Genomic DNA, 14,513 nt, shown 5'->3' with positions numbered 1-14,513 from the left:
AAAGCCATCTAGGTATCCCTCTCTGAAGGAATGGGAGAGTAAAAAAATGGTAGATGCTCACTATCAAATATGATGCAGCAGTTATAAGCAACAGATTAGACATACGTGCAGGAACGTGGATGGTTTTTAGAAACATGTTACAGAATGAAATAGCAAGAAAAGATTTAAGATTGGCATTAAAATACCATTTGTGTACATTTAAAAATACATGTCAAAACTGTGCATAGTGACTGCCTTCCAAAGAGTACAAGGGAAGAGGTAAGGAGAAGAGTAACTTTACAGTGAAGAAATCTGACAAACACTAACTCAGCCAGGTGAGCAAGGTCAACATCAACAGTGATAAATATTGTTGATGGCACATACTATTGATTACCACCACCCACTGCCATCGAGTCAATTCCGACTCAAAGCAACCTTATAGGACAGAGCAGAACTGCCCCATAGAGTTTCCAAGGAGCGCCTGGCAGGTTCAAACTGCCGACCTTTGGGTTAGCAGCCGTAGCACTTAACCGCTATTGTGATGAAAGTGGTACTTTACCTCTGTGATCTTTCTCCCAAGAATGCATAACCCTAGACTAATGGTAAGAAAAAAACAGACAAACCCCAATTGAGAGACATCCTATGAAACACCTGAACAGTATTCCTCAAACTGTCAACATGATCAAAAACACGTGCTGTCTGTGAAAATGTCACAGTATAAAGGAACATAAGGAGACATGATATAATGTGCTGCCCTGAGTGAGACTTGTTGTTATTAGGTGCCATCGAGTTGGTTCCAACTCATAGCAACTCTATGTACAACAGAATGAAACGCTGCCCGGTCCTGCATCATCTTCACAATCATTGCTATGACTGAGCCCATCATTGCAGACCTGTATCAATCCATCTCATTGAGGGTCTTCCTCTTTTTCACTGACCTTCTACTTTACCAAGCATCATGTCCTTCTCCAGGGCCTGGTCCCTCCTGATAACACGTCCAAAGTACGTGAGATGAAGTCTAGCCATCCTCGTTTCCAAGGGGCATTCTAGCTGTACTTCTTCCAAGACAGATTTGTTTGTTCTTCTGGCACTCCGTGGTATATTCAGTATTCCTCGCCAACACCGTAATTCAAGGACATCTGTTCTTCTTTGACCTTCCTTATTCATTGTCCAGCTTTTACATGCATATGAAGCAACTAAAAATACCATGGCTTGGGTCAAGCACACCATAGTCCTCAAAGTGATATCTTTGCTTAGATGGGACTTAGAACAGAAAAAGGACATTAGGTAAAACTAAGGAAATCTGAATGAAGTATAGACTTTAGTTATTAATAATGTATTAATCTTTCTTCATTACTTGGGACAAATGTACCATAATAAAGTAAGATGTTAACAATAAGGGAAGCTGGGTACAAGGTATAAAGAAAAATTCTGTACTATGTTTGCAATTTTTCTGTAAATTGAATCCTGTTCTAAAATAAAAATTTATTTAAAAAAATTTTCACAAAGCAATGCACATTTTTAAGAACACGTACAATATAAAACAAAAACATATTGGCTACCTATGGGGATGAAGAGAAATGGACATGAGGAGTGGGAATAAAAGGAAAGAAGACCCCTAACATTCTCATGCTACAGAAGAAGGAACTAAAACGTAGAAGGGTTAAATGCCTTAACGAAGGTTGTACTTATAACACAGGTCTTCTGACTTTGAGTACATCAAAAGCTCTTCTTATAACTAAACCTGTTCTTCCTGCTCTAAGGATAAACTGAGAGTGAACTCATTCCACAGACAGGAAATGGGGAATTTAGCAGGTGAGCCAATAGGAAGCATGAGCCTTTCCATGAAGTAGAAAAAGAGAAAAAAAAAAAACGTGGCTTTGGGTCTTTAAAGCAAGTGACAGATCTTCAAGGGCCCTCCAGATAAAGATGATGGCTGGCTTTAAGATCACAAAGAACTAGAGAGCAAGATAAGAGGCACTGGTTTGGGGAAAAAGCAGAGAAGCTAAGTTTGTGGAACATAGAACCAGCCCAGTCGATAACTCAACAGCTACATGGAATTAATGGGAAAACATAAATGGGTAGGACTTCTTGAACCAAAAGTCAGGAAAACTCCTCAAGTCGGGGCAACATTTGTGACTGCAAGGGCAGAACAGGAAATCTAGTGGCTCAGATGAGGACTATCTGGGGCAGCGATAGAAAAGGGTTTTGTTCTATTTTTCCTGTTTTCTTTGAAAAATCTAAAAATCTTCAAATTTTCTTGTAGGTTTTTCAGGGTGAAGAAATGACTGTTTCGATACTTGACTCAGTAGAGAGTAGACATAAGAGCCATTTTAGCAGCTGGGCATAGTGGTGACAAAAATGATCCCAGGGCCAGAGACCAAGGAGAGCTAAAGGGGCTAATTAAGGAGGAAGGAGCAGGTGTCACAGGAGGCAGGAATTTGAAGGTAGCATGGATACTTTCTGCCTATATGTGATCCTCAGAGAATGTGACAGGACTCAAAGCTAGAAAAAATTCTACGCAAAATTAAATCATCTTAGAAAAAGCCCGTGGAAGCTCATTAAACTCTCAAAGCACAGAGAATGAGGAGAGCATACTGTCCTCATCACCTTCTCCAAGTATCAGAAGATGTTTAGGTAAAGACGCATGGCTTAGATCAACACTCAAGGCCACCTACTTAGGTTCATAGCCTCTCAGAATCCGCTGTGCTAATATCTTGTACGGTTTTTTTCCTAAATTTTATTTATTTTCTTGCTGTTGTTGGGAATATACACAGCAAAACACATACCAGTTCAACAATTTCCTCATGTACAATTTAGTGACATTGATTTCATTCTTTGAGTCGCACAGCCATTCTCACCCTCCTTCTCTGAGTTGCTCCTCCCACATTAACATAAACTCTCTGCCCCCTAAAGATCCTGTCTAATCTTTTGAGTTGCTGTTGTCAGTTTGATCTTATACAGGTAGTTCTTAAAAAGCTCAATGATCAAGGCCGGCCATTTTTGCCAGTTAAGTCTAATATCTTTAAAAGAAAAAAACCTCAGGTGGCTTAGTGACTTGGAGGTCAGAGTGCATAGGTCTTCAAGTGAATGCTGGGAATGGAAGCTGGAAGAAAGACTGTCACTGTCAGTAACCAGTCAGTACAGGCCAGGATCCAAAAAGTAGCTGACTGATGATTTACTAAGCATGTGTTCACAGGGAGAAAGTCTTGTTACTACAAGATTTTATTAAGGCTACCAGGATTTATTAGTCAATTCAATAAATATTTGTTTATAAATTATGATATATTCACATAATGAAAATCTATGCCACAATTAAAACAAATAAAAAGTGGAGCAAATAGCATGCTGTCATCTGTGAAAAATATATAAAAGGAAATACAAACTTGCATCTATATACATAAAATATTTAAAGAAAACTGGTAACGTTGGTTTCATCTGAGGAGGGTAGCTGGGAAACAGGAATAGGTGGGAGATTTTTTTACATACATACACTTTTGTGCTTTTAAATTTTGCATCAGGTAAATTTACTGCCTCTTCAAAATATGAATAAGATGTTAAAATAAACATTTAAATATTTATATATTTATATCCCACCACTTTCCTCAAAGCCTTCATTTCAAAATATATCTGCATTTAATACAAAAGGATAAAATAAATAATTGAGAGACGGAAATTTAAAATAAAACAGAGGGAAGAAAATAATAAAGCCAGAAGTAGACTGAGTATAATAAATGCATAAACGCTGTTTAGTTGCTGGACACGGCCATAAATTTGATGGCTAAAGCAAAGCAGAAAAAACAGTCATAGATTCAAGTGTCTGTAAGAAACACGAGTCAGCCAATGTGGAGTACAGTACCTAGTTTTACCTAAAGTGGCCTTTTTCCTTGGTTCTGGAGCAATAGCCCTTGGAGTAATTGGGGCGCCTTCCAGGTCACACCCGAGGATTTGTGCTGGTGAGTGGAGGCTAGCCAGAACAGAAAAGACTCACCTGGGAGGCTGATATCAACTAGTCCCAGAAGGTATGATTAGCCTATCATGCAGGACTGGCCAGTAAAAGTCTGGAACATGAAGGCTCAGAGAGCTTCCTGGTCAGCGAAGGGAGGGTGACGAGTCCTCTTTGAGATACCAAAGCTTTGCGTTGGGGACCCTCCCAGACCTCACCCGTGTATCTCTTCCTTATAATGATTCCAATTTGTATCCTTTTGCTATAATAAATTTATAATCACAAGTACAGTACTCTTCGTGAGTTCAGTGAGTTGTTCAAGTGAACTGTCAAACCCAAAGAAGAGGAAGCCAGGAGGTGAAAGAGAGGGTGTCATGTGGACTCCCAAACTCATGGCTGACATCTGCGTATTTGACTGTCTAAAGGACAGTGTTCTTTTAACCTGCGAGATTTGCCTTAGCTCTGGGTGGCTGAGGTCAGACAGTGTGCTGCGTGGGTAGCTAATGTCAGAGATGATTGAAAAGTGGGAAGGTGGGGACGGGATCAATGTCCATGTTTAGGGGGTTGGGTTCCTGCTGATTCTTATCCATGAAGCTATCATCATAGCCACTGAGGAGAGGAACAGCTTTTTTTGTGAGAATGAAGAGAAATTTCTCCCAAATATCCATCTAAAGAAGACACTGAGATACCATGAACGTGTCCTCAGCAACAGCACGTGATTGGAAGCACCTCCTACAGCGTGGTGTGGTGTGGCAGCTCAAAGACCCAGGGCCACAAAGCTCAGTTCTGAGAGATGGCTGGACTTGGCTAGGCAGGCACAGGGGGGGATCCTATGAGTCAGTGGTGCCACTCAGCACCCAGGTTCCAAGTTCTGACTGGAAAATCTCTCATGCTCGACCAATCAAATTGAGGGAAATGGAGAGAAATTCTAATTCGGTAACATGCTATTCCTTTATCCTCTAGACAAACAGCATATTGTTTGCGTCAGTTTCCTACCAGGCACCGTAATGAAATAGATGTCTTCTTCATGGCAGCCCCCAGACACTATTTCCACAAGTGGTTTGTTTGGTTTTTTTGCCAAGACTTGTTAGCTGCCATTTGGTCAGCCCCCAACTCATGGAGACCCCATGCACAACAGGATTGGACTGTCGTGATCCATAGGGTTTGCCGTGGCTAAATTTTTGGAAGTGGATCACCAGGCCTTTCTTTCTTGCCAAGAGTACTGCCTTGGAAATCACAGCCTTACCTCTCTCTTTCTTTTCCCCAACACTCCCCACTCCCAACATCCCAAAGCAGCTCCTAATTGCCCTGCCCCCTACAGTATCACACATATGCTGTGCAGCAGAGACAATGCTGTATGTTCACCAGTTCAGTTTCATCTTCCTCCTGGGCACTCAGCTAAGCCACATTTCCCAGCTTCTCTTATAGTAAAGAGAAAACACTCGTTGAGTTCTGGTCAATGGAATGTGGATGGTAATGATGTTGCCACTTCCAGGCCTGGCCCCTAAAATGTCCTGCACAATTATCCACAGTCCCTCTCAGTCCCCCAGCTGCCAGCTCAATATTGATACCCAGGGCAATGCCAAGAACAAGCAACACATTAAACACGGTGAAGCCTCTGGCAGCTTGGGCCCTAAATGATTATGTGGTACAAAGTGCCCCTCCAAAACCCAGAGGGGCCAAAATGTGAGCAAGAAATAAACTTTTATTTCTAAGATAATTGAGATACCGTTTGTAACAGTAGTTGGCCTACTTTATCTAACATAGAAATTGGAGTGTTTCCATAACAAAAAAAAAACTAAATAAAATATATGCCATTGGCTTAGCAGATGGATGGCAAATGGGAAGGATATGGATATAGCAGATTCATGTTATGCAGTGGCAAAATATTGGCAAAACCATTGCTATAATACCTTGGAAGGCACACCGCCTGCCTAGAACATATAGCTGTAAGAGAGAAACAGGACATTCGTATGTGTGTTGTTTGTTACTGGTTGTTTGTCATCGGCGCTTGGTCAAGTTTTTCATGAAAGAAATAAGTACAGAATGTAACTCACCATTAGCAGATAGAAATAAAATGGAATAGAGATAATTCAGAAATCAGGGACTTGAAGAGTTGGAAAAGCCAATTGCTAATTGCTTCTAGACACCAGAGAGGGAGAGATGGAATTTTAAAAGGCATTGAGTGCTGAAGACCAAGTGAGACTTTTCAATTGAACGCTGTCACTCAGGCTTTTGGCAAAAATCTGATTAAGGATGTAGTCTTCCCACCTATTTTTAGACAATCTCAAGGTAAAACCAAAAACCAAACCCATTGCCATCGAGTCGATTTCAGCTCATAGTGACCCTATAGGACAGAGTAGAACTGCCCCATAGAGTTTCCAAGGAGCAGCTGGTGGATTCAAACAGCCAACCTTTTGGTTAGCAGCTGTAGCACTTAACCACTACACCACCAGGGCTTCCCACCTCAATGTAGCTACCTCGAAAAAAGAGAAAGTAACAGGGATGAGAGAACAAAAAAATAAATGAATGAATAATCTTGAAAACTGTGCATAGAAGAGAACTGTATTATTTTGACACAAAGTTTTCTGAAAGAAAGTAAATTAGAAACCTTTTATGTTATTGAGTGAAGAGTTTTACTAAAGAAATTATGAGCCTGAATTAGAAAAATCTTGAATATTCTGCAAGACTTACATCAACCTAGGGCAGGCAATGAGCTATGAACACTGCCCTGGCCCCCAACCCACTTCAGATATGGCCAAAAAGGATAATGGAGATGGAAGACCCTCTGGAGGGCAGATTCAGGAATCATTGAGAAAAATGAACGAGAAGGTCCCTCCCAGACAAGAAGAGCAGAATCTATTCCAGAAGCTTCCCCACTCCTTGAAAAGGGGATCTTTGCAATGACTGGTCAGTAATTATTATTATTATTTTTTTTTTTTGTCTTCATTCTTTTTCTGAATGGGGGATTTTACTGTTGTCAGGCCATCCTGCTCCACCACTCTCGTGTGGGGCAGGGGCAGTAGCATTTTTCTTTTCCTCATAAGTTAATGAACCTAGGAAAGTCACATCCACATCAGATGGAGAAGACCATTCCACTCCCGGAAATCTTGAACTTTGTGCTGGGTGTAGTCCCTGCGTAGGCCTCGAGGTTGCTTCTGTGTAACGGGGAGGAGTGTGTTCTATGTGTGAGAAAAACTGTGAAATGGATATTCAGAGACCAGAAGGGCAAACTGTCACAGAGATGATTTTACAAGTTTGTTGACTCCGTTACACTTTTTCTCCTGGCTACACATTTATGTCATACTTCCCAACTACCCTGCAGTAAGTGGTATCGTGCGATTGAGTTCTAGCCAATGGCTTAACTCCTAAAATCCACTGAGTCATACTCTATGGTCTCAGCAAATGGGAACTCATGCTGCAGAAGCTACTGTGCATGTTTTAACCAATGTGCCTTAAGCACACCATACAGCAACTGTTCTTAGCCAGTGGGTGTACTGTGTGAGCTGAGTTTTTTTTTCTTCAGCCTGTTGTTGTTTACTTCACTATAACCTCTCAATTAGCCATTCATTTTATGTACCACTGAACTATTTTGATTAATAATAACTGACAAAAAGCAAAATGACCACGCTGGACCTGCTAAAGTAAAACAAAAAATGAATATATGAATAGTTACAAATTGTACAGAAGCTCAAGGAGTCTTCAGTGGAATGGTCAAGGAAACAGAGGTTAAAGATTAGCAAGGACTCAGGGATAGGTTGAAGTCCTCCACCGGTATGAAGGGTAACTTCAGAATTGCTTTAACCTGGGAGAGTGCAGCAATAATCATGCTGACCGCATCTGGGAGAAATTACACATGTCATGATTTCAAGATATTTGAAAAGCTGAAATAGTAATTCCCAATGTAAGTGCAAAGAAGGCACCTCAGCAGGAAATCTGCTGTAAAGACCTTTTGTCACCCTCATCCAGGTAGCTTTTGCACCTCCAGGAGCACATCACCTGCAATACTGCCAGTAGTTGTAAACCCTGTGAGCCCTGCCAGTGCTGCAGTTTGAAGCTGAAGTCTGAGGTACCCGGCAGGACTGATGAGCTGCAGAAATGCAACCTGGTAGAACCCACAACTCTGGTACATCAAAAAGACATTGTCCAGCCTGCATGCTTAGTCAAGCAATTGGAAAAGGAAATGAAAAAAGAAGAAGCAAAGTCGAGAAGAAGGTCTGAGGAAGGAAAGAAGAGAAGGCAAGAATAAAGGCAGTCGTGGCATTGAAAACTCATGAAACATAAATCAACGCATGTTAAACCAAAAAACAAAAAAACTGTTGCCATTAAGTCAGTTCCAACTCATAACAACCCTATAGGACAGAGTAGAACTGCCCCATAGGGTTTCCTGGGAGCAACTGGTGGATTTGAACTGCTGACCTTTCGGTTAGCAGCCAAACAGTTTATTATGCCACCATATGTCAGGGACATTATTTTTCGCTTTGTTGTCTGCCTCCAGAGCACTTACATTCCATCTCCTACAGGACTTACAGAAGCCACAAGAGTGTCTTTTCAGTTGTTTCACTAGGTTAGATAGAAGCTAGACAATAACCCAATTGCCATCAAGTCTATTCCGGCTCATGGCAACCCCATGTGTGTCAGGGTAGAACTGTGCCCCGCAGAGTTTTCAACGATTGATTTCTTGGAAGTAGATCAACAGGAGGTTCTTCCAAGGTACCTCTGGGTGAATTTGAACCTCTAACCTTTTGATTAGCAGCTAAGCACGTACAAGAAAAAGAGGTAAAAGAGGAAAATCGTTTCAGCGTGTCTCTGTAGGCTCAGCGTGCCTGCTGCTACGCTGGTAAGTTAACAACACTGGGTTCTGCCATTCCCAGGTGGGCTAGTGGGTTTTTTTCACCAGAACTGACATGCTTAAGACTGAAGAGATATTTCAATAGTTCCCCAGGAGTTTGCAGGGTCATCTTTGCCATAATTACAGAACCATCACCTTTACCTTGTAGGCTGGTTCCTGAGTCCAGATTGACTTCCGAATGTATGTCCTCTTCTTGCACAGTCTCCGATGCCCCCATTACGCTTGCCCTACTGCTTCCCTCCTCCAGTGCCCCCCACCCACCTGGCCTCTTTATCAATGAATAAGTGCCAGTGAGCAAGAACCATCAACAAAGCCCTATGGTGTGTGCTGCTAGAATAAATTTTAAAAAATCAACACATGGCCCATGCCTGCCCTCCAGGAAACTTACAACCTTGTTTGGGGGTGCTATGATGCCTCCACCACTGACTAGGCAAGGAGCAACTAACTAGCCATGTGGCACAGCAGCACACAAAGGGCATTAGGGCTCATAGCACGGGGTGAGCAATAGAGGCTGGCACCTTTGTACCAAGGTGTTGGACTCACTGTCCCCAAGAAGGGTTACTCTATGTCTCCTTCTAGATCTGCTCACGCATCTTCTTCCTTTGGCTTTACTCAAAAAAGAAAAAAATAATTTTTCTGTGCCTTGGTTTCTTTTTTTCATGGTCTGCCCTATACAACTCCTTTTTTTCCTACATGCCAGAGAAACCACCCCCTCACTCATGCAAGCAACTCTTTCCCTTTGCAGAAAATTATTCTTCACCCACTTGAAACTCTAGCAAACAACTCAAGTAGCCTCACTGGGCAACTCTTTCTAACCTCTGTAACACTCAGGCACTCTCTTTGGAAAGCTTTCTTTTCCCTTCTGTGTCTATGTCTACTTGTTCTATTGATTCAGACTATTCACCCAGTGAACAGAGACACCATCTAATTATATTTTCCACTGAAACATTAACATGTTATTAATGCTCAGCAAGTAAGAAAAATAATAATGTCCTTATGTTTCTCATTTTTTTCCACCTCATGGCTGCGTATGCAAAAAGAGATTTTTAAAGTATAGCCTGGAAAGATTTGGTCTATTAGACATACATTAGCTTTTCTTGTCCTCCTGTACAAAGGTTCGGCCTTTTAAATGGGGCATATAGCTATTAGCCATTAACCCATCTGTTTTGTTTTTCTCTCTTACTTCAGAGCACTAGCATACTAGTCTCAGCAAAAGTCATTTAAAAAGCTGTTCTCTTCTGTAACAGTACACTGGCCACCACTGCCTGACTGTCATTCGGGAATGCTCAATCATAATGTCACACTCGCAAATGCCTAAGAGACTCACCTGCCAACAGGACGAGAGTTCAGGCTCTCCTGTATACCCTTGACCCCCCCCTACCTATACATGTTGCTGCCCAGCCCCCTTCCCTAACAATGCTCCAGTCCTGCCAGGCTAGGCCTCCTTAATGCTCCTTGCAGATATTAAGACTTCTGATTCCAGCAACCCCTGAGTTTAACCCATCCATTGAGGCCTGAAGAAGTCCTGACAGTCCCTAAGAAGACTTCCTTGACCACGATCAGTCTTAGTGATGGCTCACTTGTTTGAATCTGGAATATACAAAGACCTAAAAACTTAACAGCATGATGTAGGCAAGCTCTTAATCTTTTCCCTTCCCAGGGAATGTCAGTTCTCAAATGGCCTTGGAGGTTCTCTCTATACAAGCCATCCTTTCAGAGATGAAGGTGTGGAAATGGGGCAAGTGTCCTAACCAAAGCTGGAAGACCAGAAAGCAGCATAAGGTCTCCTTATAGAAGTCCCTGGGTAGCGTAAATAGCTAAGTTCTCAGCTGCTAACTGAAAGGTTGTAGGTTCAAGTCCACTTAGAGGCACCTCGGAAGAAAGCCCTGGAGATCTGCTACTAAAAGTTCACAACCGTAAAAATACTATGGAATACAGTTCTACTCTGCACACATGGGGTCGCTTTGAGTCGGAATCAACTCAAAGGCAATGAGTTTGATTTTGACTATCTTGAATACGCCCTTTTCCCAGCCCCCTACAGTTCTGCAGCAAGACCTCACATGCTATTTTTCTCGCTGAAGGAAGTGCCCCACCTCTGCCACAAGCAGAGAGTAGACCATCATTCAGTTGTCCCCATCCATGTTTAACAGGAGTGCATTTAATGTTGTTTTGATGATGTATAACACTGTTAACTGCAAATTATCATAATTGCTTTATTTTCTCTATCTCTTCTCTCCTATGTTCAACAAATACTAACACAGTCTCTAAACAATTAAAACGGTCCACAGCAAGAGGACAGTATGTAAACAGGAAAACTTGAAATCAGGTAACTAAACCCTTCATTGAGCAACTAACTAGATCTTTTTTTGAAAAATGTGCTTTCATTGTCTTCAATTTCCTGATATGACGTTTCTAGCTCAGGTGATAATGAAGCAGTGCTGGACAGTGTCACTGGGATAACTTTTGTAACACATTCATCCATTCAACAAATGCTGACGGAACACCTATATTGTACAAGTACTATTCCAGGGACTACGGAAGACCGAATGAATAACACCCAGTATTTGCCCTCAAGAATCTACTAAGATGATGAAAAATGAACAGAAGAACTCTAGTAAAGGGAGAAAACAAAGGACTTACAGGAGGCTATGGAATTTCAGAGCAAGGATAGACTCCCGGATTTCCTTAATGGGGGGCATAGGATGAAATGTATCAATAAAACCACCTGTGTTTATAAAGCAGTGACCTCAGAAACTAGCAAAGTTCTCAATTTCAATAGACAGTCTTTTTCCCTTTTCTTTTGCATTCACATTCCCTTCCTCTGGCACTTGGTTTCCATTTGGCAAAAGAATCTACTTTTTTCCCAGATGCTGATTTTTAAATTTTCTCTGAAGAGTAAGTTCAATTGACCGTCATCAAAATATTACTACCAAAAGAGTTAATAATGAATAATAATAGAACTTTGCACATCTGGCATACATTAGCTTCCAAAGCATTTTCATAAATACCGTTTCAAAAGATTTCATCTGGTCATCACAAAACCCTGAGGAGCACACAGGGTCAGTATGACTGTGTTTGTGTATACATGTATATGCATGTTAGTATTATTATTTCCATTGTGCACTGAGCAGTCTGAGGCTCAGAGGAATTTGGTGAGTGACAGTGACAACTGGTATTTGTCAGACTCATCAGACAAAAACAAAATGGCTGGCTAAGCCCGCCAATCTAAAATGACTTACAAGTTATTATACTTAAAAACTCATGTTCCCACTGGTATATGTTTTCTTGAAAACAGCATGCCCTGGGCAGTCTCAGCACCTTGGGGGCCCTGTCTCTCCTTTACTCCATCTGTGGCACCTTGCTCCCCTCTCAGACAAGCCAGCCTTTCTTCTCTAATACTCTGATCCCAATTTAAAAAATATATATATTGCTGTTGACTCAATTCTGACTCACAGCAACCCCATGTGTTACAGAGTAGAACTTCTCCACAGGGTTTTCTTGGCTGTAATCTTTACAGAAGCAGGTCATCAGGCCTTTTCTTCCATAAAGCCACCATTGTTGTTGTTGTTGTTAGGTGCCACTGAATCAATTCTGACTCATACCAACCCTACGCACAACAGAATGAAACACTGCCCGGTCCTGCGCCATTCTCACAATTATTGCTGTGCTTGAACCCATTGTTGCCACCATTGTGTCAATCCATCTTGTTGATGGTATTCCTCTTTTTCGATGACCCTCTACTTTACCAAGCACGACGTCCCTCTCCAGGGACTGATCCCTTCCGATAACATGTCCAAAGTATGTGAGACATAGTCTCACCATCCTTGCTTCTAAGGAGCATTCTGGTTGTACCTCTTCCAGGGCAGATTTATTCTTTCTTTTGGCAGTCCATGGTATACTCAATAATCTTCTCCAACACAATTCAAAGGCATCAATTCTTCTTCAGTCTTCCTTATTCATTGTCCAGCTTTCCCATGCATATGATCCAATTGAAAACACTACGGCTTGAGTCAGGCACACCTTAGTCCTCAAGGTGACATCTTTGCTTTTCAACACTTTAAACAGGTCTTTTGTAGCTGATTCGATCAATGCAACGCACCTTTTGATTTCCTGACTGCTGCTTCCATGGGTGTAGACTGTGGATCCAAATAAAATGAAATCGTTGACAACCTCAGTAGTTCCTTCACTTATCATGATATTGCTTATTGGTCCAGTTGTGAGGATTTTTGTTTTCTTTATATTGAGTTGTAATCCCTACTGAAGGCTGTGGTCTTTGATCTTCATCGGTAAGCACTTCAAGTCCTCTTCATTTTCAGCAAGCAAGTTTGTGTCATCTGTGTAATGCGGGTTGTTAATGAGTCTTCTTCCAATCCTGGTGCCCCGTTGTTCTTCACATAGTCCAGTTTCTCAGATTATTTACTCAACATACAGATTGAATAGGTACGGTGAAAGAATACAACCCTGACAAACACCTTTCCTAACTTTAAATCATGTAGTGACTCTAAAAAGAATTAGCCAGGGAAAACCTTACGCATAGCAGTGGAAAAGACTACATAAAACCACTGGGTGGGTTCAAACCATCAACCTTTAGGTTAGGAGTTGAACTCCCAATAGACGACCAGAAGTCAGCCATTTGTTCTCCCATCCAAAACAGCTAAAGCCACTGATTTATGTCCTTGAAGACTATTTGGGTTTCAAAACTTTGCTATAGCTCTGATAAACACATTCAGGGCATCAGCAATCAGGCAGAAGAAATTTGAGAGGACACAGTGGACTCGTTGCTGCTGAATCACTCACGCTGCCGTGTTTCTCTATAGTGATTAACAAAGAGCCTCGGAGCTTCTCTTCAGGGCCACAGAAGGAAAGACGAGCTGACACTAATGCATCTTGCCCCACATCCCAGAAAGGAACCTCAAGGATAAGCAATGACAGATTTAACAAGTAAGGAAAGACCACTGAGTGTCTAGGGGCTGAGGTGCAAAGAAAAATATATAAATGTACACTCTGGGCACTACCCAGAGCCTGAGAGTGACACCCTCCTCTGCCAGCCCTGCACATGTACATTTGTTCTGGTCTGACCTTAAACTGTGAAGCCTCAAGCCTTGCTGTTCATAAAACCTGACCCAAGCCCAGAGGGGCATGTCCTAGCGTACTACAACCAGGACACACACTATCCTTTCTTCCATAGTCAGACACTGAGTGGAAAAAGCCGTCCTTACCTCATAATGGGCCACGCGCTGAGATTCAGATATCAGTTGTGCACTGCACACCTTGCAGTAACTGTCTGTAAATAAATCCTGATCAACATCGGAGGACTTCATCAGGCTAAAGAGAATCAAGAAAGAAAAAAAAAAAAGTGAATCCACTGCTTTGATATTTATGCAGGACATTAGCAGTGTGAAAAAGTCTGGACCACAGCAACAGATCTTACGATAGTGACAGTGGTGGAGATCTCCCTAAATCCTTGGTGTCGCCATATCAGCCAACTATAAAACAAGTGTGTATTTTTAATTTTCTCATAAATACTTAACAGAGTCACTGGTACCCTAAGAAAAAGAAATGCAGCTTTAGTGTTTCTGTTTAAATAAATCAAATTTATCTAATGCTTTGCCAAGAATTTATGTGACAGAATACCACACGTGATTTACATTAACAAAAACTTACAAGCACCCAACATACCCAGCAACAAGGAATTGGTCAAACAAATTTTGATACATCAACAGACTAGAACATGAT

General features: G+C 41.6%; 1 protein-coding gene across 2 annotated transcripts in view; it reads right to left on the bottom strand.

Moving 5' to 3' along the window:
- The window catches only part of ZMAT4 (zinc finger matrin-type 4), a 282,267-nt gene extending 267,966 nt beyond the window's left edge, over nt 1–14,301 (bottom strand). For both annotated transcript variants that reach the window (XM_023551087.2, XM_023551088.2), the window contains exon 1: nt 13,997–14,301. In XM_023551087.2, the coding sequence (XP_023406855.1) occupies nt 13,997–14,167 (171 nt within the window). In that variant the 5' untranslated portion in view covers nt 14,168–14,301. The remainder of the gene's footprint in view (nt 1–13,996) is intronic.
- Between the last annotated feature and the right edge of the window lie 212 nt (nt 14,302–14,513).

The sequence above is a fragment of the Loxodonta africana genome, chromosome 19, assembly GCF_030014295.1.
Source record: "Loxodonta africana isolate mLoxAfr1 chromosome 19, mLoxAfr1.hap2, whole genome shotgun sequence".
In the NCBI taxonomy this organism is placed as follows: domain Eukaryota; kingdom Metazoa; phylum Chordata; class Mammalia; order Proboscidea; family Elephantidae; genus Loxodonta; species Loxodonta africana.
This window is presented reverse-complemented; position numbering and strand designations above follow the sequence as displayed.